This window comes from Gracilinanus agilis, chromosome 4 (assembly GCF_016433145.1).
Source record: "Gracilinanus agilis isolate LMUSP501 chromosome 4, AgileGrace, whole genome shotgun sequence".
Taxonomy (NCBI): domain Eukaryota; kingdom Metazoa; phylum Chordata; class Mammalia; order Didelphimorphia; family Didelphidae; genus Gracilinanus; species Gracilinanus agilis.
The window spans coordinates 401842415-401867582 of record NC_058133.1 but is presented as its reverse complement, the minus strand read 5'-3'; the positions used below and the strand labels follow the sequence as shown (position 1 = coordinate 401867582).

The 25168-nt window shown below is 35.5% G+C and overlaps 1 protein-coding gene across 2 annotated transcripts in view; it reads right to left on the bottom strand.

Annotated features, from left to right (window-relative positions):
* VTA1 (vesicle trafficking 1) overlaps positions 1-25168 on the bottom strand; it is a 105577-nt gene that overhangs the window by 73718 nt on the left and 6691 nt on the right. For both annotated transcript variants that reach the window (XM_044677193.1, XM_044677194.1), the window contains exon 2: positions 1497-1591. In XM_044677193.1, the coding sequence (XP_044533128.1) occupies positions 1497-1591 (95 nt within the window). The remainder of the gene's footprint in view (positions 1-1496; positions 1592-25168) is intronic.

Sequence of the window (25168 nt, the reverse complement as noted above, 5' to 3'; positions counted from 1 at the left end):
GTAACAACTAGATAAAAAATTTTAAACTAGGGAATAGTCATTTTTGAAACCATATTTTATCTTAAATTTATCATCTTAAAAAGTGTTCATGTGTAAAGGTGAATTACCGGGGAAGTTAACTAAATATTGAGAGTGATAGGAATGACAGATGACAGGACCAAACAAGGTAGGGAGACCAGGTTTAACTACTAGGAGGTAACTGTCAACAGGAATGGCAGTTAGGCCCAAGAGTCACTCAGCCCACCTAGGCAAAGGCCTATGGAACCAGCAGGCAAAAGGCAAAGGTTTATAACAGTTTAATTGAGGGAAACAATAATAAAGGATGGGAATAAGGGATTCTACTCATACAAGCTAAGGGCAAACCACAGGGTCAAGGGAGGGACTTATTTACACTAATCTAAGACCTAAGCCAGGCAAGGCCCAGAGAATAACAGTTCTGGAGTGGGAATCCTCACAGTAGAGTCCAGAAATGTTTTCAGGATGCCAGGAACCAACTCCTCCAGAACTGATGGTCCAAAGTAGCTCAGTAGGGAAAGGAAGACTGCAAGCTGTCCACCAGGTTGCAGATCACTCCCTACTCAGTGCTGTCATGCAAGATAGATGTCCCCTGCTTCCAACCTTCACCACACTCCAGGATCCCAGGGAATTAGGGTGCAACTCCACTAGCTCTGAGGTCTCCCAGGGAATCAGTTACTGCTTGTTCCAACCACCATAGAGTCCTTCTCAGAGAGTGCAAGCCACTTCCTGCTTCCTCATTCCATGTGGAATTCTCCAGCCCTTCCTGTTAGGTCTCATACTAATACTAAGCAAATAACTAAACAATAATCTTCCTCACAACACATGAAAGTACAAATTTTTCACAATATAACAAACTATTCAAAAGTAGTATCTTATAGACAACCTTACATATGTAACAAAAAAACTTGAAAAAAAGAAAATTTAATTTGCAAAGAAAAAAAGAAAAAAGAAAAAAAAATTTGCATTTGTGTGTGTGTGTGTGTGTGAGTGTGTGTGTGTGTGTGTGTGTGTGTGTGCAATCATCTACTTTCAATAATATATAAAAGAGAATTCTTTCAAATATTCTTTACTAGCACAAGGTATGGGACAATATCATTTGTTATCTATATTCATGTCTGCTGATTCAATTTATTTCTTCAATACTTTAAACAGTCCTTTTTATTTGTCTGATTATGCCTAAAATGAGATGGATGGGGGCAATGGTATCTTATTCCTATCAGGTACTATTATGTACTATACTAAATATCATAATAATATTATAATAATAATAATACCATACTTTTATATACTATAATATACATAATATATAATCCTTAAAAGTGTGATATTTTTAAATGTATGCTTTCTTATTAATACTATATGTACTTGAACTGTTGACTACAGTAAGGTAAAGTAAATATGACAACTAGCAAAGATTCAGATTTTATTCTAAAATTCTGAAACATTAATTTTAGAATAAATTAATAATTATTACTTACAGCTTCTAACTGATCCATGAGCTTTGATAAAAATTTTCGACATTCAGGAGTTTTACTATCAATTTTCATTCCAGTTTGCATTGCATATAAACGACCTTTAAAGGAAAGAAAAATAAAATAACATGAGCAATACCTACGTGAATCAACAGCAACAGAGCAAAAATGCTCTAAACAATAATTTTATATTTTTCACTGAATGTTTGGAATAAGTTGAAAAAATTTCTGCATTACAGTTGAAATTTGACTAAAATTAAGAACTAGAACCAATACTATACCTCACTATGGATTTAAGTAGGAATTTACAAGTAAATCACATGATAAGCATTTATGAAGTATCTACTATATGCTAAAAGCTGAGGCTACAAATATAAAGATTGAAACAATTCCTGCTAATAAGAAGCTTAAATTCTAAAAGGGGAGAGAACAAGTACATATATAAATCTATACATTATAAGCAAACAAATGTATTATGCAAAGAACTTATAAAAATCAATATACCATTAACAGAAACATTTTTCGTATACAAATTATGTATTTGGCATTATGCTAAGTAATGGTGATACAAAGAGATAAAAGATATATTTGCTACTACCAAGGGGATTTGGTTCTATAAAGATAGTGTAATAAATACAGAAAAAAAATTTGTAAGAGTACTGTGAAGTATATAGACAATAAACACTTCATGAGTTCACGTAAGTAAAGGATTAGAAAGAAGGGCAGGGACATGTGATCCAAATCAATTTATCACATTTTTGTTTATCATCTTCTATGTACAAAGCACTGTGTACTGTAGATCAAAGAAAAAAATGAAAGTGGTCTGCCTTCAAGGATTTTCTATTGAAAATAATAATAAATCCCACAAATAAATAAATTCAAAATTCTTTCAAGAGGACTAGAATACAAGATGGAAGATGGAGATGGAAGACTTCATGTAATAATGGCAAAAGTAGTATAAGGAATGGCAATTAGTCCATTTTGGTAGAAGTATATGAAATGGAACATCGAAATGCAATAGCCAAACTTAAAAGTGCCATTTTCACAGCCCTGGCCCTGGGAATCCAACAAAGAATTTCACCTGTTTGTCCATGAGGACAAGGGCACGCATCAGGTGTACTTGGGCAATACCTAGGACAAAATTTAAGACTCATGGCATATTACAGCTTGCAGCTCGATGTGACAGAAAAGGGCATGTCTTATTGCCTTCGAGCTATTGGAGCTGTAGTATTAATGATCAAAAAAGCATCTGATTTGGTGTTGGGAAGCAAGCTAACTGTATACTCCCCACATAGTACAGAGAGCATGATTAAGAGCAATTTACATGCATTTACTCCACAAAAACTGTCTCAATATGAGATAATACTCCTGAGTAATAAGAACATAAGATTAAAACACTGCCAGTCACTGAATCCATCAACTCTGCTCCCACAATTAGAGATGTCAGGAGAGACTGTGTATGATTGCAAAGAAACCCTTGAGATGGTACCAAAAAAAAAAAAAAAAAAAAAAAAGAGAGAGATCTGAAAGACATGCCCATTAAAGACCCAGAACTTGAAATCTTTACCGATGGCTCTGCATACATGCACAGAGAGAAAAAGTTTGTAGTAACAGCAGTAGTGACAGAGATAGAAACTTTGTGGTACGCTTCTCTACCAAATACAGTCAGAGCTCAAAGGGCAGAAATAATCAGTTTGTTAAGGGCTCTGCAGATAGCTAAGGACAGAAAGGTCAACATTTACACAGATAGCGCTTATGCGTTTAATGTTCTCCATGCCACGGGAGAAATCTGGAAGCATAGGGGTTTTATAACCGCGGCAGGAAAGGCCATTGCCTACAGAGACCTTATTTTGAAACTTCTTGAGGGTGTACATCTGCCTAGAGAAGTGGCAGTAATCCAATGCAAAGGTCATACAAGAGGGTTGGACAAAACATCATTGGGCAATCAAAGGGCAGACATCACTGTGAAATTCAGAGCTAGCTTTGGCCCAACCCATATTTTAACCTTTACCCTCATGGAGGAAGACATTCTAAAACAAGTCTATGATTCCGGGGAGGTTCAGAAATGGGAAAACGATTTTGGGGCCAAACTAGTAAATGGGATCTGGATTGCACACTCAGGCAAGCCCATCCTGCAAAAAGACTTGTATTTCACAGTGTGGAATGCCATACATGAGAAGAAGCATTATGGCAACCAGTCAGTCATCGATTTGATCCAAAAATTCTGGGTGGCCCTGAATATAATCTCTATTGCTAAGAAAATCTATCAGAAGGGTGATATCTGCATGAAATTTAATCAAGCAAGCTTTAGAAGCAAGGGCTTAGGGGGGAGGCCATTAGCTCATATGCCATTTGAGACTGCAGACAGATTATATTCATATGGCAAGTGACAGAGGATTCAAATACTGCCTGGTTATCCTGGACCATCTGACTGGATGGCCATAGGCATACCCTGCTAAAAAGAACAATGCAGCCTTTGTTATAAAGACCCCGCTGAAAGAAATCATTCCGAGATATTCCATACCATCTCATATAGTCTCGGACAAAGGTTCTCATTTTACCCACCAAATACTGCAGGAAATTTATAAGAATTTGGGGATAAAGGAGTCTTTCCAAGCAAGTTACCATCCAGCCTCAGGAGGGCAAGTGGAGAGACTTAAGAAAGAGATCAAGACACTGATAGGGAAGGTTTGCCTAGAAAAGCATTTAAAATGGAAGGATGCCTTACCAATCCTGTTGTATTATTTAGGAACAAAGCCCAGGACTGATCTTCATATATCTCCTTTTGAATCCTTGTAAGGTCATGCTATGTGAGCAAGAAGACCCTGCAAACTGGCATATGTATTCATGTTAGCAGCAGATTGTAAACTATGTGAGTACATAGCTGCATTGCAAAAGAGACTGACAGAATTGCAGGTGCTAGGAATTTTGTAACAAAGACAGCCTATAGATTTTGAGATCCAAGATGTAAAGCCTGGAGACAGGGTGTACTTGAAAAATTTAGATAGGAAGTTACCACTAGATGTAAAATGGACCGGTCCACATCAGTTCCTATTAACTTCCCTGACTGTGATAAAGGTTCATGACAGGGATTCCTGTTATCACGCAAGCCACATAAAAAAAGAAAAACATTTTGATGCACACCCAAATCAAACAGAACATGATCAATGAACTGAAAATCCAGAAATAAACATACATATATATAACATGCACAATCAAATGATAAACACCACTGACAAAACATCACAATCCATATTGTTCCGGTATCTGGACCAGAGACCATTTCAGCTGGCAAGTGGTTGGATGACCAACAAAATGTGACAGGGACACAGAGAAGGGGAAAAGAATCAAGGGAAGAACAGGAAACCAGAAAATCACCAAGGAAAAGATGCAAGCAAAGAGGATTTTGAAAGACAATGGGAAAGATCAGGATCTTTGCAAGGAGAAGGACAAGGGACAGGAGTTGTAAGACTAGTGCGGGGGGGGGGGGTAGCACAAAAACACATTAACACCACGCTATAGGAAAAATTGCATTCACACTACATAAAACTCATCAAAGAAGCTAGACAACTGGAAAGTGAAGAAAAGGTAAGTATATGCATCCACACTACATGAAAAAGGACATGAAACCCAACACAAACTGACAACTAGCCAACACTGTGCATAAATAAGCAAGTGTCAAAAGACTGGATTGTATACACACACACACACACGTATAAGAATGCACATAAATGTGATTAGCAACTCAGGAAGGTCTTAGTCAAGTATGAAGCTGAAAAGCTTTATATCTGGTTAAGACTGGAATGCAGATTGCAAAAAAGATGTACATAGTTTAAAAATCTTGTGAATAACTGTATTATAGATGGAAACCTTAGAGTAGGCTATAAATACTTCCAAACAATGTAACTACTAAACATACTCATAGTAGTAGAAATAATTAGGAAAATAGACACAGGGACAGAGATAGATAGGGAAAATTTAAAATTCAAGAAAAAGAATCAGGGAGAGAATAAGAACATAGGGTTAAGAATATTTTTAAAAAGACAGTAGCAATACTAGTCCATTAACCTTTGATATAAAATAGTATTGTATTTAAGACATAAATAGGCAAAACATAGGTAAAGTACTAGTTAAACATAAAAGAGAAACATTAATTTTATTGTTATCGCATTAAAAATAGAGCCAAGTAGCTAAGTAGAAATAAGTTAAGGATATTGTTTAATAAGCTTAGACATAAAACTAGCTAAAGAATTGTTAAGTATAGGAATTGTTATGTTGCAAAACTTTGGTATTATATTCATTAGGAAAAGTCCACTGATTGTTGCAAAATTGTTTCACATGTGAGAAATATGTATTGGAACCATATATTCCCTTCCTTTCCCTTCCCAATTTTCCTAGCCTACCTTAGCAAAGTATAGAAAGAATAGCATTAATATAGGATTAGATAAATGTAGTATTTTTTTTAAATTTTCGGGGCGGGGGAGGAATCATGAATAGAAAGGGAACAAATAAGTAGATTAGATGAAACATACATGGACCCTCCAGTGGACAGTCCACAAGAAAAAAACCAGGGAATCTCTAAGTATGGAATTGAAGTAAATCAAGGATCACTAAGCACTCATCTTGGAAGGGACTGGAAGCCAACTCTATGGAACTCTGAGAGACTTCTGTTCTGGAGGGGCCCTCAGGAAGAGGAGTTTTTCAACCCTCATTTCACCACTTCTCTCCTGACCGGAGGAGCTGGGGGGTTGATTCTTTGGTTGGGAGGTTCTGGTTTTGTGGGGTGAATCCTGAGAGAATTTGGCTTTCCTGTATGAGAGACTAATCAGGGAGAGCACTAATACCAACAAAGACACTGAATAGCCATTCTCCAATTTGGCCAGAGATGCCAAACTTCTGGGGGGAGGAGCTGCTTTGAATGAGGGGGGATCCTTTCCCTGATCCTGCCTGAACCCATTGATCCTGTTACTTCCCTGTGATATATTAGCTAGAAATATTGGATAGGACAATAATATGTAAATAAGTCTTGATTGATGACACATGTTAAAACCCGTGGAAATGTGCTTTGAATATTGGGGGTGGGGGATAAAGGGGAAAGTAAAAACATGAATCATGTAACCATGGAAAATTTTTCTAAAAAAATAAAATATTTAAATCTTAAGAAAAAATTAATATTGGATGGGATACTGTAGGGGGAAAGAGAGTTAGCTACTATGACCAAGCCACAGAAGAAGTCCGGAGCTGCTCTCTAAGGGGAGAAGACATAGTTGATAGAGTAGTTCATCCTTTCCCTTCTTCCTTTATTCTTCTAAACCTTTTTTCCCTGTACCCTAAATTTGGTTTATCCATTAATAAACCCCTGATTGTTGATACTTAGAAATCTGGAATAGTTACATTGAGGGTGGAGGTGATTCATCTTGTGGCTGGGGGGAAGACCATTTACTGGATTCCATCTTAAGGGATAAAGCTACTAGAACTTAGGAGTGGGGAGGCTTGTTTCCATAGTGCTGGCTCTGAGGGTGGGATCTAACCCATTAAGAGTTACAACTGATCCCCAACACCTTCCTTCAAAATCTCCACTATAGCTTTGCTAGTTTGGGAACTTTTTTGAGTTTATTCCCTCATAGATCTTCCCTAGGGTGTCAGTGAGTGATTAGGTAATCTGGCACATTGAAAGCTAACAAAGGGGTAGGCTAGATATCTACCCATTTACCATCAATTCTCACCCACATACATTTTATATATATACCATTTATTATTATTAGGAAAGGCCCTTCTATTCATATACTTTCTAGTGTTTTCAGTAGGAATAGGTGGTGTATTTTGTCAAAGGCTTTTTCAGCATTTGTTGAGATAATCATGTGATTTTTGTTCATTTGCTTGTTGATATGGTCAACTATGTGAATGGTTTTCCTAATATTGAACCATCCTTGCATTTCTGGTATAAAACCCACCTGATCATAATGAATAACCCTTGTGATCACTTGCTGGAGTCCTTTTGCTAGTATTTTATTTAAGATTTTTGCATCTATGTTCATTAAGGAAGTGGTCTGTAGTTTTCTTTCTCTGTTTTTGATATACATGGCTTTGGAATTAGTACAATATTTGTGTCATAAAAGGAGTTTGGTAGAACTCCTTCTTTGCTTATTATGTCAAATAGTTTGTACAGAATTGGGATTAGTTGTTCTTTGAAGGTTTGATAGAATTCACTTTTGAATGCATCTGGTCCTGGGAATTTTTTCTTACGGAGTTCTTTGCTGGCTTGTTCAATTTCTTTTTATGAAATGGGATTATTTAAGTATTCTATTTCTTCTGCTGTTAATGTAGGCAATTTATATTTTTTTAAATATTCATCCATATTTATTGCCATATTATTGGGCAAAATAGTTTTTAATGATTGCCTTGATTTCCTCTTCATTACAGGTGAGGTCTTCCTTTTCATCTTTGATACTGATAATTTGGTTTTCTTCTTTCCTTTTTTTAATTAGATTGACTTTTACTTTGTCAATTTTATTTTTTCAAAGTAAAGCTTCTAGCCTTACTTATTAATTCAACAGTACTTTTATTAATTCAACAGTTTTCTTTCAATTTTATTGATTACTCCTCTGATTTTTATAATCTCTACATTAGTTTTTAAATGGGGATTTTTAATTTGTTCCCTTTCTAGTTTTTTGATTTGCATGTGCACTTCATGAAAAAATATATAAGAAAGAGATAAGAGAGAGGAATGAAATCCTAGAAAAATTAGAGTTAATAGGTATGTGGAGAAAAATGAATACACCTTCTTTTCAGTTGCACATGGTATATTCACAAAGATTGACCATGTACTAGGGCATAGAAACATGGCAAACAAATGCAAAAGAGCAGAAATAATAAATGTAACCATTTCAGATCATAATATAATAAAATAATAAAGGCATGGGGCAGCTAGGTAGCTCAGTGGAGTGAGAGTCAGGCCTAGAGACAGGAGGTCCTAGGTTCAAACCCAGCCTCAGCCACTTCCCAGCTGTGTGACCCTGGGCAAGTCACTTGACCCCCATTGCCCACCCTTACCAATCTTCCACCTATGAGACAATACACTGAAGTTCAAGGGTAAAAAAAAAAAAAAGGCACATGGATAGGCAAATTAAAAATTAATTGGAAATTAAATAATATCATTCTCCAAAATCAGCTATCATAGAAACAATTAATAATTTCATTGAAGAGAATGACAATGATGAGACATCCTACCAAAATCTGTGGGATGTAGCTAAAGCAATACTCAGGGGGAAATTTATATCCTTCAGTGCATATATTAACAAATTAGGGAGGACAAAGATCAATGAACTGGGCATACAAATCAAAAAAACTAGAATGAGAACAAATTAAAAATCCCCAGATGAAAACTAAATTTGAAATACTGAAAATCAAGGGAGAAATTAGTAAAATCAAAAGGAAAAGAACTATTGAATTTATAGAATTCAATATATAAGAACTCAATATAGAAGCTGATATTTTGAAAAAACAGATAAAATAGACAAAGTACTGGTCAATATAATTAAAAAAAAAAGGAAAGAATAAAACCAAATTAACTGTATCAAAGATGAAAAGGGAGACCTCACCTCTAATGAAGAGGAAATTAAGGAAATCATTAAAAACTATTTTGCCCAATTATACGGCAATAAATAAAGCAATCTAGGTGATATGGATGAATATTTACAAAAATATAAATTGCCTAGATTAACAGTAGAAGAAATAGAATATTTAAATAATCCCATACCAGAAAAAAGAAATTGAACAAACCATCAAAGAACTCCCTAAGAAAAAAATTCCCAGCAACAGATTGATTCACAAGTGAATGCTATCAAACCTTCAAAGAACAATTAATCCCAATACTATACAAACTAGTTGACATAATAAGGAAAGGAGTTCTATCAAACTCCTTTTATGACACAAATATGGTACTGATCCCAAAGCCAGGTAGAACAAAAACAGAGAAAGAAAACTAAAGACCAATCTCTTTGAACATAGATGCAAAAATCTTAAACAGAATACTAGTAAAAAGACTCCAGCAATTGATCACAAGGGTTATTCATTATGATCAGGTGGGATTTATACCAGGAATGCAAGGATGGTTCAACATTAGGAAAATCATTCATATAATTGACCACATCAACAAGCAAACCAACAAAAATCACATGATTATCTCAATAGATGCTGAAAAAGCCTTTGACAAAATACACCACCTATTCCTACTGAAAACACTAGAAAGTATAGGAATAGAAGGGGCTTTCCTAAAAACAATAAATGGTATATATCTAAAACCAATAACAAACATCATCTGGAACAGGGATAAATTAGAAGCATTCCCAATAAGATCAGGAGTGAAAGAAGGATGCCCACTATCACGTCTATTATTTAATTGTACGAGAAACACTAGCAGTAGCAATTAGAGAAGAATAAGAAACTGAAGGTATTAAAATGGGCAATGAGGAGACTAAGCTACCCGTCTTTGCAGATGATATGATGGTCTACTTAAAAAATCTTAGAGAATCAACTAAAAAGTTAATAGGAATGATTGACAACTTTAGCGAAGTTGAAGGATACAAAATAAATGCACATAAATCATCAGCATTTCTATATATTTTCAACACATCACAGCAGCAAGAGGTAGAAAGAGAAACATCATTTAAAATCACCCTAGACAATATAAAATACTTAGGAATCTATCTACCAAAACAAACATAGGAACTATACAAACACAACTACAAAACACTTTCCAGACTATTAAAACTAGATCTAAACAACTGGAAAAAACATTGATTGTTCATGGGTAGGATGAGCTAACATAATAAAAATGACCAAATTAATTTACCTATTTAGTGACATATCTATCAAACTACCAAAAAACTTTTTTACTGAATTAGAAAAACCTATAACAAAGTTCATTTGGAAGGAAAAAAAAGATCAAGAATATCAAGGGAAAGAGTGAAAAAAAAAAAAAAAAAACATGAAGGAAGGTGGCCTAGCAGTACCAGATATTAAACTATACTATAAAGCAGCGGTCATCAAAACAATTTGGTACTGGCTAAGAGACAGAAGGGAGGATCAGTAGAATAGACGAGGGGTAAGTGACATCAGCAAGACTGTCTATGATAAACCCAAAGAGCCCAATTTTGGGGAAAATAATCCACTATTTACAAAAGCTGTTGGGAAAACAATAGGGGAGAGATCAACATCTCACACCCTACACCAAGATAAATTCAGAATGGGTGAATGACTTGAATATAAAGAAGGAAACTATAAGAAAATTAGGTAAACATAGAATAGTGTACCTGTCAGATCTATGGGAAAGAGAAAATTATAAAACCAAGCAAGAGTTAGAAAAAATTACATAATGTAAAATAAACAATTTTGATTATATTAAATTAAAAAGCTTATGTACAAACAGAAACAATGCAACCAAAATCAGAAGAGAAACAACAAACTGGGAAAAAATCTTTATAACAAAAAACTCTGAGAGAGGTCTAATTACTCAAATATACAAGGAACTAATAAATCAATTGTATAAAATATCAAGCCATTCCCCAATTGATAAATAAGTAAGGGACACTAATAGGCAATTTTCAGATAAAGAAAAAAAAAACTATCAATAAACACATGAGAAAGTGTTCTAAATCTCTAATAATTAGAGAAATGCAAATCAAAACAACTCTGAGGTATCACCTCACACCTAGCAGATTGGCTAAAATTAGAAAAGGGAGAGTAATGAATGTTGGAGGGGATGTGGCAAAACTGGGACATTAATGCATTGCTGGTGGAATTGTGAACAGATCCAACCATTCTGTATGGCAATTTGGAACTATGCCCAAAGAGCTCTAAAAGACTACCTGACTTTTGATCCAGCCATAGAATTGCTAGGTTTGTACCCCAAAGAGATCATAGATAAACAGACGTACGAAAATATTTATAGCTGCGCTTTTGGTGGTGGCAAAAAACTGGAAAATAAAGGGATGCCTTTCAATTGAGGAAGTAAACAAATTGTAGTATGTGTTGGTGAGGGAATACTATTGTGCTCAAAGGAATAATAAAGTGGAGGAATTCCATGTGAACTGGAAAGACCTTCAATAATTGATGCAGAGTGAAAGGAGCAAAGCCAGAAGAACATTGTATACAGAGACTGATACATTATGGTAAAATCGAATGTACTGGACTTCTGTACTTGCAGCAATGCAATGACCCAGGACAATTCTGAGGGATTTAGGGGAAAGAATGCTACCTAAATTCAGAGGAAGAACTACAGGAGTGGAAACACAGAAGAAAAAGAACCACTTGAACACATGAGTTGATGCGGGCATGGTTGGGGATGTAGACTGGAAAAGACCACACCAATGCAACTATCAATAATATGTAAATAAGTCTTGATTGATCACACATTTTAAACCAGTGGAAATGTGTGTTGGATATGGGTGGGGCGGTGAAGGGGAAAGTAAAAACAAGAATCCTGTAGCCATGGAAAATTTTTCTAAAAAAAAAAAAGATATTAAGACCAAAAAAAAAAAAAAAAAAGAAAGAAAGTGGAGATATCTGAGACAGAGAGATCAATTTGGAGGTAATAAGTGTAAAAGTGAAATTTGGGAGATGTCATCTAAAAGTATATATATTTTCTATGGACACGGGGAAATTATCAAACTACATTTCCCGTGGTCCAACGGGTTTCTGGTTCCGGTTCTTTGGGCGTGGGGATGCCTAAGTCTCCACGCAGAAAAGAGTTTAAATCTCCTGGGTTAGGAGGGAGTGGCCTCTTGGCCAGCAGACTGAGGAAGAGGTAATAATGACTGGGGCGGCAATTTTGAATTCTTACAAGCGCGTGGTCTAATGACTTTATCAAAATGGCTTTAATTAAAATACTAATATATATATTTACATCAGCCTTTATCATTTTTTATCATAATAATTATGGCAACCACACAGGAGTAATACGAACTTTCAATTTTCTAGATAGTCTAAGAGGAAGCCATGTGGCTCTGGGACCCAGAGTCTCAGAAGCGATCTTTTTCCTCGCCCAGTCCTCTCCCGATTTTCCCCAGCCTAAAGGCTGTTTTACTGGGAAGAGAGACAATGGCTTTAATGGCTGTTGGGCTATGAATTATTTTGCTTAATGCCCTGGGCCTGGTGGCCCTTGGAGACGCTAAAATGCCGGTGCCCAGCCAGTGTGCCTCCGCCGAGACCTGAGCTCCATTCCTGCCGTGCCGAAAGCCTGCAAGCCTCCCAGTGCCTGTGATCTCCGATCCTGACTCAATGGTGCTGCTAGTTCCAGAACCCCGAGCCCCAACAGCGATGACCTGCCGCTTTTGGCAAGATCTTCAGAGAGTTCCACCACTGCTCCTTAGGATTTGGTATTGTCCCAGTTACCCCCTCTCTTGGCTTGGTAATGGCCTGCATTCTAGCCTTCCACGTGTTTCTCTAAAGACCTAAATTAGGCAACCCAGACTCTACACGTGGGTATTTTCCTGAGCTTTTCTCCACTAACCCCGAGCCCAAGTGGACGCTAGCGTCTGGACCTAGCAACTAGCGTTTACCCTTAATGGGGCTGAGTGACCTATTCAGACTTGCTTGTGATTAAAAACTGAACTCAGGGGAAGAAATATTCACCCCCATACCTGCTCAGAACTTTGAACTTTTACTCACATTATATTTCCTACACATTTTTATGTTGTAACTTGCCTTATGTATACTGTATTTATAAGAGCACATGTCTTTTAAAATTTACTCTGTCTTAGTAATTGCAAAGAACCCTGAAAGTTTCCATGCTTTGAATATTACCTTGTAATTTTACAAGAGGTATTTTTTTAACTTTTACTTTAAATCCTTAAGAATTGTTGTCTTAAAGGATAAGCTTTTATATATTTTATTATAAGAGAAATTATTGCTTTAAATGGATAGAAGCATTTCCTACCCAGGATTTTTTAAAACAGGAAGCCAAGGAGCTCCTGTATATTCTTATCTGAGGATAATTTAGACCAGAAAGTTTCTTTTTTTTAAATATCATGTTTTGCTATGGAAGCAATAACAGAATTTGTTGAGAAACTCTTAGCCAAGATTAAAAGTTGTAACAAGTAAATGATTTTAAACATCATTGTTTTAAAATGTGCCATTGGAAATTATGGTACTCTATCTGAATGTGCATTGTGAATCTGCTATTTTGTAAACCCACTTTCTCTCACAGAGAATCTCATTTTCGGTAACATAACCCTTCTAGTTCTAAGCTATATATATATATATATTTTTTTTTTGATTTTTTAAAACATTTTTCTAATGAGAGCAATTGATTTTTCCTTTTTCTCATCTTGTACTGGAAGTACATATATAATCATTATTTATCCTTTTTCTGATTCTACAGCAAATACCTGAGCCTATAGGACTGTGATTAAATGCCTTTCTGTCTGATTCTATGAAAAGGGAATATGAAAGCCGTTAATAGTGCTAAAGAAAGCACATGGTCAGAGACCTGACTGACTAAGATCTGCATAATTGCAGCAGTTCTATGCCAATACTTTAGGGCTTGGAAATTGGGGTTTGAGTCCTGGAGTCCCAGTCTTTTCTAAAACTTTAGAGGACATGGGTCCCCTCAACTTAGATTCCTAGAAAGCACCTAAGATTGGTTATTTATTTGGCTCACTTCCCTGAAAAGCTGATAGAAAAAGCCAGATCTGAGAGAGACATTTTCCTTAAGTCCTGGCCCTGAATGGGTAATTGCACACTGCTGAATTCACTTTAATTAGGCCTTCATTCAAAGGTCTAAGTTTATTTTACCCAGATTTTTGCACATTTTACATTTCATTCACAAGTTAATTTTTTCTTCTTTTTTCTTGAATTTTATTCTTTGTATTTTGCCATCCTTAGCTGACCTGTGGTACCCTTTTTTAGAAAAAAGGTGTGTTTAAGATTTACCTCACGGGGATATCTGTTAAGTTTTTTAAAATTCGATAATGTAAAAATATATGTATATTTAACTCTTTTAGGAGTAATTTCACGGGGAATTGTATAAAATCTTAGAAGAAAATGTATGTTTTGTAATCTATAATGTAAAGTTTAAATTCTTTTGAGAATAATTTCAGGATAAGGATCCTACCATCTCCCCAGAATCCAGACGAGGAACTTGTTTGCTAAAGACACCACGAAGATGTCTGAAAAGCCTTCACTGTACCATGAAGACAAAATTTTGAACTTTGGGGTGCAGTTGATTGAACTATGGGGAGTTGAAATTGAGTTGTATGTATTGTTTTAATTGTACACTGTTATACCAATAGGGGACAGCCCCCGAATTGGTTTTTGTCAATGCAGCTAATTTAAACCATTTGTTCATCTATTTCTTTTATCCCCAAATTCCTGAAAATTTTAGAAGTCTATTTTTACAGTTACAGAGAAGAAAAAGTACTAACCTTTTTTTTGCCGGACCTCACGGGGAATTGTAAAAGTGAAATTTGGGAGATACCATCTAAAAGTATATATATTTTCTATGGACACGGGGAAATTATCAAACTACATTTCCCGTGGTCCAACGGGTTTCTGGTTCCGGTTCTTTGGGCGTGGGGATGCCTAAGTCTCCACGCAGAAAAGAGTTTAAATTTCCTGGGTTAGGAGGGAGTGGCCTCTTGCCCAGCAGACTGAGGAAGAGGTAATAATGACTGGGGCGGCAATTTTGAATTCTTACAAGCGCGTGGTCTAATGACTTTATCTATCAAAATGGCTTTAATTAAAATACTAATTTATATTATTATAGCAGCCTTTATTAATTTTTATCCTTATATAAGATAGGATCATGATGATAAAATATATACCAGTCAACAGTTGACTTTTACAATCTATAGACAGCTATTGATATTGTTCTCTTAAATTATCCCTTTTGAATTTTATTAAAGTCACCCATCGAATATACTTATAACTTACTAAAAGGAAATAAAAGTTTGTTCTTACATTTAAAACCTAAAAAAAAAAAAACTGCTGGGAAAATTAGAGAATAGTATGAGCAAAATCAGGTCTAAATCAACATCTTATACTCACACCAAGATAAAGTCAAAATGGGTAAATGACCTAAGTATAAAGAATGAAATCATAAATGAATTAGATGAACATAGAATAGTATGCCTGTCAGATCTTTGGGAAAGGAAGGAATTTAAGACCAAGTAATAGATAGAGAACATTACAAAATGAAAAATGAATGATTTTCATTGTATCAAATTAAAAAGGTTTTGAACAAAACCAATGTAATCAAAATAGGAAAGCAATTAACTGAAAACATTTTTATAACAAAACTCTGTGAAATGGTTGATTTTCCCAAATATATAAGCAACTAAGTCAAATTTATGATAAATTAAGCCATTCCCCAATAGACCAATAATCAAGGGATATGAAAAGGCAATTTTCACATGAAGAAATCAAAACTATCATTATGCATGTGAAAAAATGTTCTAAATCCCTTCTGATTAGAGAAATGCAAATAAAAACAACCCTGAGGTATCACCTTATACCCAAAAGACTAGCCAATATGGCAGCAAAGGAAAGTAATAAATGTTGGAGGAGATATGGCAAAATTGGGACACTAATACACAAGTGGTGGACTTGTGAATTAATCCAACCATTCTGGAGGGCAATTTGGAATTATGCACAAAGGGCTTTAAAAGAATGCTTGCCCTTTGATCCAGCCATACCACTGCTGGATTTGTACCCCAAAGAGATTATAAGGAAAAGACTTATACAAAAATATTTATGGCTGTGCTCTTTGTGGTGGGTAAAAAACTAGAAAATTAGGGGTTGTCCATCAATTGGGGGAATGGCTGAACAAACTGGTATCTGATGATAACGGAATATTATTGTGCTGAAAAGAATAATGAACTGGAAGAATTCCATATGACCTGGAAAAGACCCTCAGGAATTGATGCAGAGAAAAAGGAGCAGAATCAGGAGAACATTGTACACAGAGACTGATGCATTGTGTAGCGAATGGAATAGACTTTTCTACTAGCAGCAATGCAATGACCCAGGACAATCCAGAGGAACTTATGAGAAAGAACACTATTCACATCCAGAGAAAGAACTGTGGGAACAGAAACGCAGAAGAAAAATATATGATTGGTCACATAGTTTGACGGGGATAGGATTAGGGTTTTGATGTTAAAAGATCACTCTATTGCAAATATGAATAACAATGATACACGTATAACCCAGTGAAATTGCTTGTCATCTCCAGGAGGGGGAAGGTTAGAGAAGTGGGAAAAATAATGAATCATGTAACCATTGAAAATGCTCTATATTTAAAAAAATTATAATAAAAATATACTTGGAGATACATCCTATATTATAGCACAGCCAAACTGAATAAACTATAGCTAATCATTCAGCAGTTGTAAAAAAAGTCAAACAGAGACTATGTTGTTAATTTGGATGTTTATACAAATTCCTCCAAAGTCCTTTATTGTTACACTGCTGCCCCCTAGAGGATTTTTTAAAGCAAAAGAACAGTAAGTCAAGGTTTTAAACACTTATATAATTTATCACAAAATTAAGAAACACCTAAGTCTCCAAAATACTTTTCGTTTCTGGAAGATCCGTGATAATGTTTTTTTTTTTCTTTTTGAAAAACAAGCAAATCCAACAACAACAACTCCATACACAGTTCTTTGCTTTCAATTCAGGTCCCAGAGAAACATCCCCTGTGAAGAGGACAGTCAACTCCATTAATTTTGAGGCTCGTTAGTCACTACTTCTCAGATTCTCCAGAAATCTACATGTCATATAGGTTTGCTTTCAGTGTCTATAAATGGACAAGATATGGAACTACAATGGACAAAAATCTAAACTAGTTTTATTTCCTAATTTTCTAAAAGAGAAATTATGTCCTGAAAGGTTATTTTGTTAAGTTACATGGATGGTAAGAAGCTGAGTATTTTAAGTGAAGCTCTTTAAATCCTCAAACTAAGTCTTCTTTCTACTAAACTCCTTTTGCTTCAAACAAGATGTTAAAAAACAGCATGGCATGACTGACCCACAGAGAGCAAATGTGGAATAAGCACAGTGGTGGATTTTGATTGAGAATACTTGGGTTACAATCCTAGGTATGTCACTTACTACCAGCTCTTCAATGTTGGAAGGTGGAAGAGTGAAAAATAAGAAAGGGTCAGTAACAACAAAATTAAATCTTACTTAACTTCCATATAATGGAAAGACAATGAATTTGGAACCAAAAGGCCATATTTGAATTCTAGTTCTGCCACTTACTATATGACCTTTCCTACTTGGACCTCAGTATTCCTTATCTAGAAAATAAGGATTTTGTATTAGATGATCTCTTATGTCCTTTAGAACTCTAAAATCCTATTATCTTCTCATCTCTCATATATATAAAAGATGTATATAAACATATATTTGCATATATATACATATATATGAAAACTTCTTATACAGGAAACTACTGAGTCACTTAATCTCTCTGGGCCTCAGCTTCCTTCATATATAAAATGAAAGCTTTGGAATAAGTGTCCTCCTAAGGTCACTTCTAACCCCAAATCTGATATGAATCTATTGAGTATAGATAAAATAAAAAGAAATTTATTACAACAATTAAATATACAGTCCCTAATTTATGACCTAAACATGTAAATCAGGGCTCAGAGAATCTCAGGTTACTTAGATTACCTATTTACAAGTATGAGGAATGCATAACTTGTATTAAAAATACTTCATCTATATTACAGGCCAATGGGACTTTTGTAGGATCATCTAGAAATATAACCACCATTTATATCATAATTTCTTTACCTTTTCTCAAGGAGAGGAAGAGTTCCTTCAAGAGTCACAATGTCTTAAACATAACATATTCAATAAATATGTGTTTTAATCTGAATTAAAATAGCTGTCTTACAAATTAACTTTAGAAATCAGTTTTTTAGCACTTAGCTCAATCTTAGCACATAACAAGAGCTTAATAGATGGCTGATGATTTGACATCCAAAATATTTTGATAGTCCGAGGTGATTTTTCATCCAAATATATTTTATACCTTGATATAAGTAGATAAATAGAAAAGGAGTTGTTCTGTGAATACTCCAAGACCAAGGCATTAGATCCCTAATGTTACACTGGCACCCAAGTAATGTTAAAATACCTAAAGAAACATCTCTAGAACACTAGACTCCCCCAATCTTCCTTCATTCCCACCATCTCCTAAGAGTTATGACACAACATGAACAAGAGTAGCACATGATGACAAGGTAAAGATGGGTTGTGACTGTCACCACTGGAGGAGGAATATCTACATTGATGAGATCAAAAATTCACTGAAATATTCAAACAGAAGAAACAAATGTCAAAGCACCTAAAAACCATCATCTTTAAGGATCTATTATATTACAAATACTGTAAGTCCCTGGGGAAACAAAAACAAAAGTGAAATAGCTCTTGCCCTCAAGTTTAGATTTGATCAGGATAACACATACACAAATGAGTATATGCAATATGTATAACAAAATGAATGCAAAATTATTCTGGGAGTAGAATATCAAGAATGGTTTCATGTAGAAGGTAGAAGTACTTGATGTAGAGTAGTGAGCTGATCACTGAAAGGAAATTAGAGGAGTACATTCTGGGCTTTGGGGTCAACCAATATTTAGACAGTAAAATGGGAGATAAAGTGCAGGTGTGGGGAATCATTGAAGTCAGGTCTGAATAAAACACTTAGAGTGTGAAACTGAAAAGGCTGAGACCATGTTTGAAGGATTTTGAATGGGATGCTTTATATTTGCTCCCACGGGAATGATAGGAAGCCAGTAGAGTTTAATGGACAGAAGTCAGATTTGAGCTTTAGAAAAATCACTTTGACAACTACATAGAGGCCAGAATGGAGTAGAAAAGTCTGAGATAAGATGATCAAACAGGCTACTGCAATAGTTCAGAAATGACATAGTGACTCTACTAAGATGGTGGTTTTATGAATGGAGAGAAGGTGATGATGTAAGGGAGGTTGTGGAAGTAGAAATGACAAGACAAGACAATTATCAGGAAATATGAGGTAAGAGTAAGGAGTCGATGGTGACACCTTGGCTGTGAGCCATAGTGACTAGAAAGAGGTAGTATACCTAACAGTAATAGAGAAGTTCAGAAGAGAAGTGGGTTTAGGTGAAAAAATAATGGTCTGTTTTAGACATGTTAAGTTTGAGGTGCCTATGTGACATCCAGTTTGAAAAATTTAATAAGCAGCTGATGATAGAGTAATAGACATGATATCTGCATTAAGACTGACCATATAAAACTGGTAGTTACTTTCATAGAAATAATCATTAAAAACCAAGAGAGTTGCTGATGTCAACAAATGGGAGACTAAAGAGTGAAAAGTCCTAGGATACAGCATTAGGGTACACTGACAATTAGACATGATTTGGATAACCACACAAATGAAACAAAAGAAACTGTCACATATGTAGGAAGAAAACTGAGAGTGTTACAAAAATACAGAGATGAGCAAGTATCCAGGAAAAGATGATTAACAGTGTCAAATGTTATAGAAAAGTTAAAAAGAATGAAGACTGAGAAAAGACAAATGGATTTGACAATTAAGAGATCACTTTTTTTGACAGTACAGTTTTATTGGAGTGATGAAGTTAGAAGTCAAACTACGTATGGATTAGGACTGAGACCATTGGAAATAGAGGGAAGGGGAAGAAGAAACTGTTTCACTTAGGAGTTTGGCTGAGAAAAGGAAGAGTAGTTAGCTTGACAGGATGGTAGTGTTTAGTGAGTATTTTTTTTTAAAAATGAGGAAGACTAAGGCATGTCTGTAGGAAGCAGGGAATAAACCAGTAGATGGGGACAGAATGAAGAAATTACCTTATAATAGCCTGAAACTTGTAAATGTTATTTTCAGCATCACCTTGGAAGTAGTTGCTCAGTTTTCCCTTCCCTTTCAGATGCTTAGTTTTGTAAAAATGAATTCTTTATTCTTTTTTAGTTTAATGGGGGACAAAGATGTGTAGGGATTGATTAATCAGCAGTGACAGGAAGTAGAAACCATAGAGACAGGAAGGAGGAATCATAGAGACAGGAAGTGAGATAGAGGGAGGTATAAAAGGGGCACAGTGTCAGTTGCTGACAGGTCTATTGCTGACAGGGCTGGTAGTTGCAGGTAAGTTGGCTGCTGGGTGTGAGTTGGTCATTGGGGGTTGGTTGCTGGTGGTGCAGGTTGGTGATTAGTTGGTGGTTGGTGTTTTATTGCCAGAATGTAAAGGCAGGTCTGAGCTTACTGAGAGGGCTTTTTGCCTTTTGGGTTTTTGGTTTTTGGTTTGGGCTATTAGACTTTTTTTTCCCTTCCTTGAACTTTTTGGAAGATGGCTAGTCTTTGTTGACAGACCTAAATTGGGGTTGGATTAAACATGGATTGGGTTGGTTTTGATTGGGCTGGATCGGGTTGGAACTTTGTGGGTTGGTTGTTATTAGAGATGGTTATAGGCAGTTATAGAAAAATATAGGCAGTTTTGGATAGTAATTATAGTCAGTTACAAATAGTTATAGGATAGCTAGTTAGATATTAGGAAATTTATTTCTCTAGCTCTTTCCTATATTTCCTTCCTTTACTATATTCATTTTACTATATTCTTTTACTATCTCTATTTTAATTAAACTAAATAGTTAATTGTTAAAAGTTGCTAGAAGTTTTCTTTTCTCTGGCTTAAAGGGATAATATTAATTAACAACTCTACTATATGCTCATTAAAACTAAAATTATTAAATGCTTCTCTCTTATTCTGTCAAAACCCCTATCTTAATCCACAATTTGTTTTAGCTAATGTAAAAATAACAAAATATTTAAACTTATTACTTATCATATATATTTACTTTTGCATAGCACAATACTTATCTGATATATCATTAAATCTGTCCTTTTACTTCTATTTTATTATCTATAGTGGTTAGGAGAAATAACTCATACAGTTTCTTCCAGTTTTAATGGTCTTAGAAATATAACTATGTGTCAGATTAATTTTAAATTTTATTTTAATACAACAGATAACTATACTTATATAGGTTTAGTCCTCAAAATCTGCTGCTTATGTAACATGGTTCTCTAATCAATTTAAAAATTAAAAGGAACTAGGAAATATTCTTGAGACATAGAAAAACATGATATTTCTAGAAATTATTTCTCTGACTGCTGGTGTAAAGCCAAGTAGATATATATAAAACAGTGACATAATATGTACAAATATCCTGATAATGACATTTGCATTACTGTTTTCAAAAAAATTTAATGGATATTCAAATAAAGAATAAAACAGTATCATGTTTCTATTTTTAATAGTTTTTTAAAAAATAAAAGACATTTTAAATGTATTCATATTTTCAGAAATAAAACCAAAAACCATCGAATTTGACTTCCATTCTGTTACTGCACCATCTGAGCTAGATATCACAGCTCCTTCACTAGAGGAGTTAACTCTCTAAGTTTGGAACTGTCATGGGGCTGAGTTTGATTGGCCAGTAAGTGCAAACTTGCATGAAGGACCACATGTAATAGCATTCAGATCATATTTACATCCATCCAACTGGGATATTGTTATGGAATAAAAAGGAAGTATATGAAGGGCTGCTGATCAATAGGCTTGTACTTGAGGACACTGGGTTATATCAGCTGGGTCTCCAGGCAGGGAGGCTATCTCTACAATATAAAATGAATAGGATTAGCCAGAGAGTGTATGGGTCTGGCTGAAGGTTTTATTCAGCCACCTGCTGTTATTCTAAGCTCCCTTGAGGGGAAGAGTAAAGAGCCCCTCCATTCTGGAAAACAAATCCCAACCTACAGGAAGTGAAAGCTGGCCACTTCCTGCCCAAGATGAATGCCTGGTTTAGCCCTCAAGAAATAAAGAAAAGTTATTCCCTTTCTTCTTCAGCCTTTGCCCTACTAGTGAGTACAATGATTCACCAGAAGCTCTTTGTATAAAAGCCAAAGTGGTTTATTAATGCCAAGGGTAAGCTGAGAGAAAAGGGATTGAGGCCTGGTAATTGCAGGCTAGGGGAGAAGCTGGTGCTGGGGAAGGGTCAGAGAAGAGGGGGTCAGACTGAGGGAGGCTGGCTTCCTCAGTCAAGGATAATTTCATTGCCCTGAGGTAATAAAGTTCAGCAGATTATCAGATGAAGAGATGGTTTGATTTGGGTTGTCCCTGCCTGCCTACAGAAGCTAAATCCCATGATATCTACCCACCAAAATACCCTCCTCTCAGGGCCCAATGGGGAAATCCAGGGAATAGCAGGATGTCAAAGGAGAGGTCAAGGGAAATCAGGCAAAGCCCCAAAAGCTCCCAAAGCAAAAGGGCTCTCAGTTGGTTCTGCAGGAATATTTATACTCCCAGGCTCCAACAGTTTTGCTGTGAGGCCCGGGTCAACATTCTGTTCTTTCCAACTGTCAGGGCTGCTATAGTTGGTCTGCAAAAGCAAGAGCTTTTGCTGCAACCCTGCATTACAATATTTTGGGACATCTTGCCATATAGCTCTCTAAAAATTAGTTAAATAGAAAAAGTAAAAATCAATGTAGCCCTAGATACCACCTAGGCTGGTAATGCCAATGTTTTCCTCTAACAGCCTGAAAACTTGAGCAAGGCAAAAAGATAAAAAGAAAAAGAAGGAGAAAGTGGGAAGAGAAAATAAACAGATGAAGAAAGCAAAGAAAAAAACTAAATGGTCCTGGATAATAGATTCAGTCTTATTATTCCTTCCTTAATATACTTTTAAAAATTATTATTCAAGTAATGATGTGAAGGGAAATGTGTGCTAATCAACAAAGGAATTCATGTTTTCCATTTTTGAGAACTCTACATTCCAGTGCAGAGGCCAAATGAAAGTATTCCCTACAAACACAGCAAAATATTGAAGATATTCTACTCAGTCTACAAGTATTTATAAAAGTGTTTACTATATACTAGGCACAATCATAATCACTGAGAATATGATTATGAACAGAAAGATCAGAGTGCAGTCTGGAGATTAAGACATAATTTACCTGGATGCTCTCATTAAGTGAAGTTCTTGGGGTGTGGGGATCATACAACCAGAAGTAAAGGCCACAGGGATGTATTCTAGGGCTGAAGTGAGCTTCTAAAATGAAGAAGTCTCTGAGGTATGGTAAAGAACATTCCAGGGTTTAGCCTATTCCATAAGAATGACAATGTGCTGCTTATATGTATTTAATTAAAAGATATTAGCCTAACAATCCTGAAAGTAAAAACCAAGAGGATGAAGAACAGTTATTGCTCAAGCTCTAAGATAAAATACTGGGATAATGTATTAGTAAATAGATCCTGGACAGATAATCCAGATATCTGGTCCCAGAAGTACTTGGGAACATGCACAACATTTTCAATGATGTGAATGGAACTGTTCTCCAACATAAAACCCTCATCTTTTTTTTTTTTTAAACCCTTGTACTTCGGTGTATTGTCTCATAGGTAGAAGATTGGTAAGGGTGGGCAATGGGGGTCAAGTGACTTGCCCAGGGTCACACAGCTGGGAAGTGGCTGAGGCCAAGTTTGAACCTAGGACCTCCTGTCTCTAGGCCTGACTCTCACTCCACTGAGCTACCCAGCTGCCCCAACCCTCATCTTTTTAGTAGGAATAGTAGGTCTGATGATTTTATATTGCTGTGAAGGAAGAACCACTAAAATTTCCGTAGTGTCAAAATTACTTGGAACATAAAGGGCAAAGGAGAAATGGCATGGTGAATATAAGGAGAATAAGCATAACACTGGCAACAATAATTTATACATACAAAGTGATATAAAGTACATCAAAGAAATATATGATTAGTGAGGTACTGAGAAGCCAGAACATGATTCACAAGTACAATGTTAAAAGATCTAGAGAAAAGCCTCCCTGCTTTCCACTAAGAATATAGATCTTCTATGATAAGTTTATAGAAAAATATTAACAACAAAATATTTTCAACAGAAGATGAGAGTATGTAGAATAGTCAAAGATCTATTCAGTAAATAAAATAAAAGGTAAACGAATATCGTAAAAGGAATAAATTAGAGATGGCAGAAATGGGAAATTATTACAATAAGCTCATATTGAGGTTAGAAGGTCCTTGAAATTTCTGTTGGCTATGGAAATGGAAGAAGGAAGGTATCTGAGAGGTCACTTTGAAGAAAAGCTTTTTAATATGGTGATTCTACTATAGAAAATGAGAGATACCAAAATGAATGATGGCACCAAGATTTTAAACTTGAGTTACTGGGGAAGTGGTGGTGACATTAATAAAAACAGGGAAACTGAAAAAGGAAGATTTTTTGTGAAGGTGGAAGAAGGAACAAAATACTAATTTTAGCCAAACTGACCTTAAGGTAAAAGTGAGGCAGTAGTGAAATACAAAGGTAGAGTCTTACAGTGAAGGGGAAACAGTCTGGAATTCAAAAGAGAGGTACATAGTACATTGGAAATAATACCTGTATTCAGATTTAACTCTCTGTCACTTAGTACTTGTGTAACTTGGGAAAAAGTCATTTCATATCTCTTGGGATAAGCTTCCTCATTTATAAACTATAAGGCATAAAGATAAGGCTTCCGAAGAGCCTTTACCTCTAAGATCCTATATCCTATAGGCAATAGTCAGCAGATAATACACTCCCTATGTACTATGCATAAGACGGTAAAGA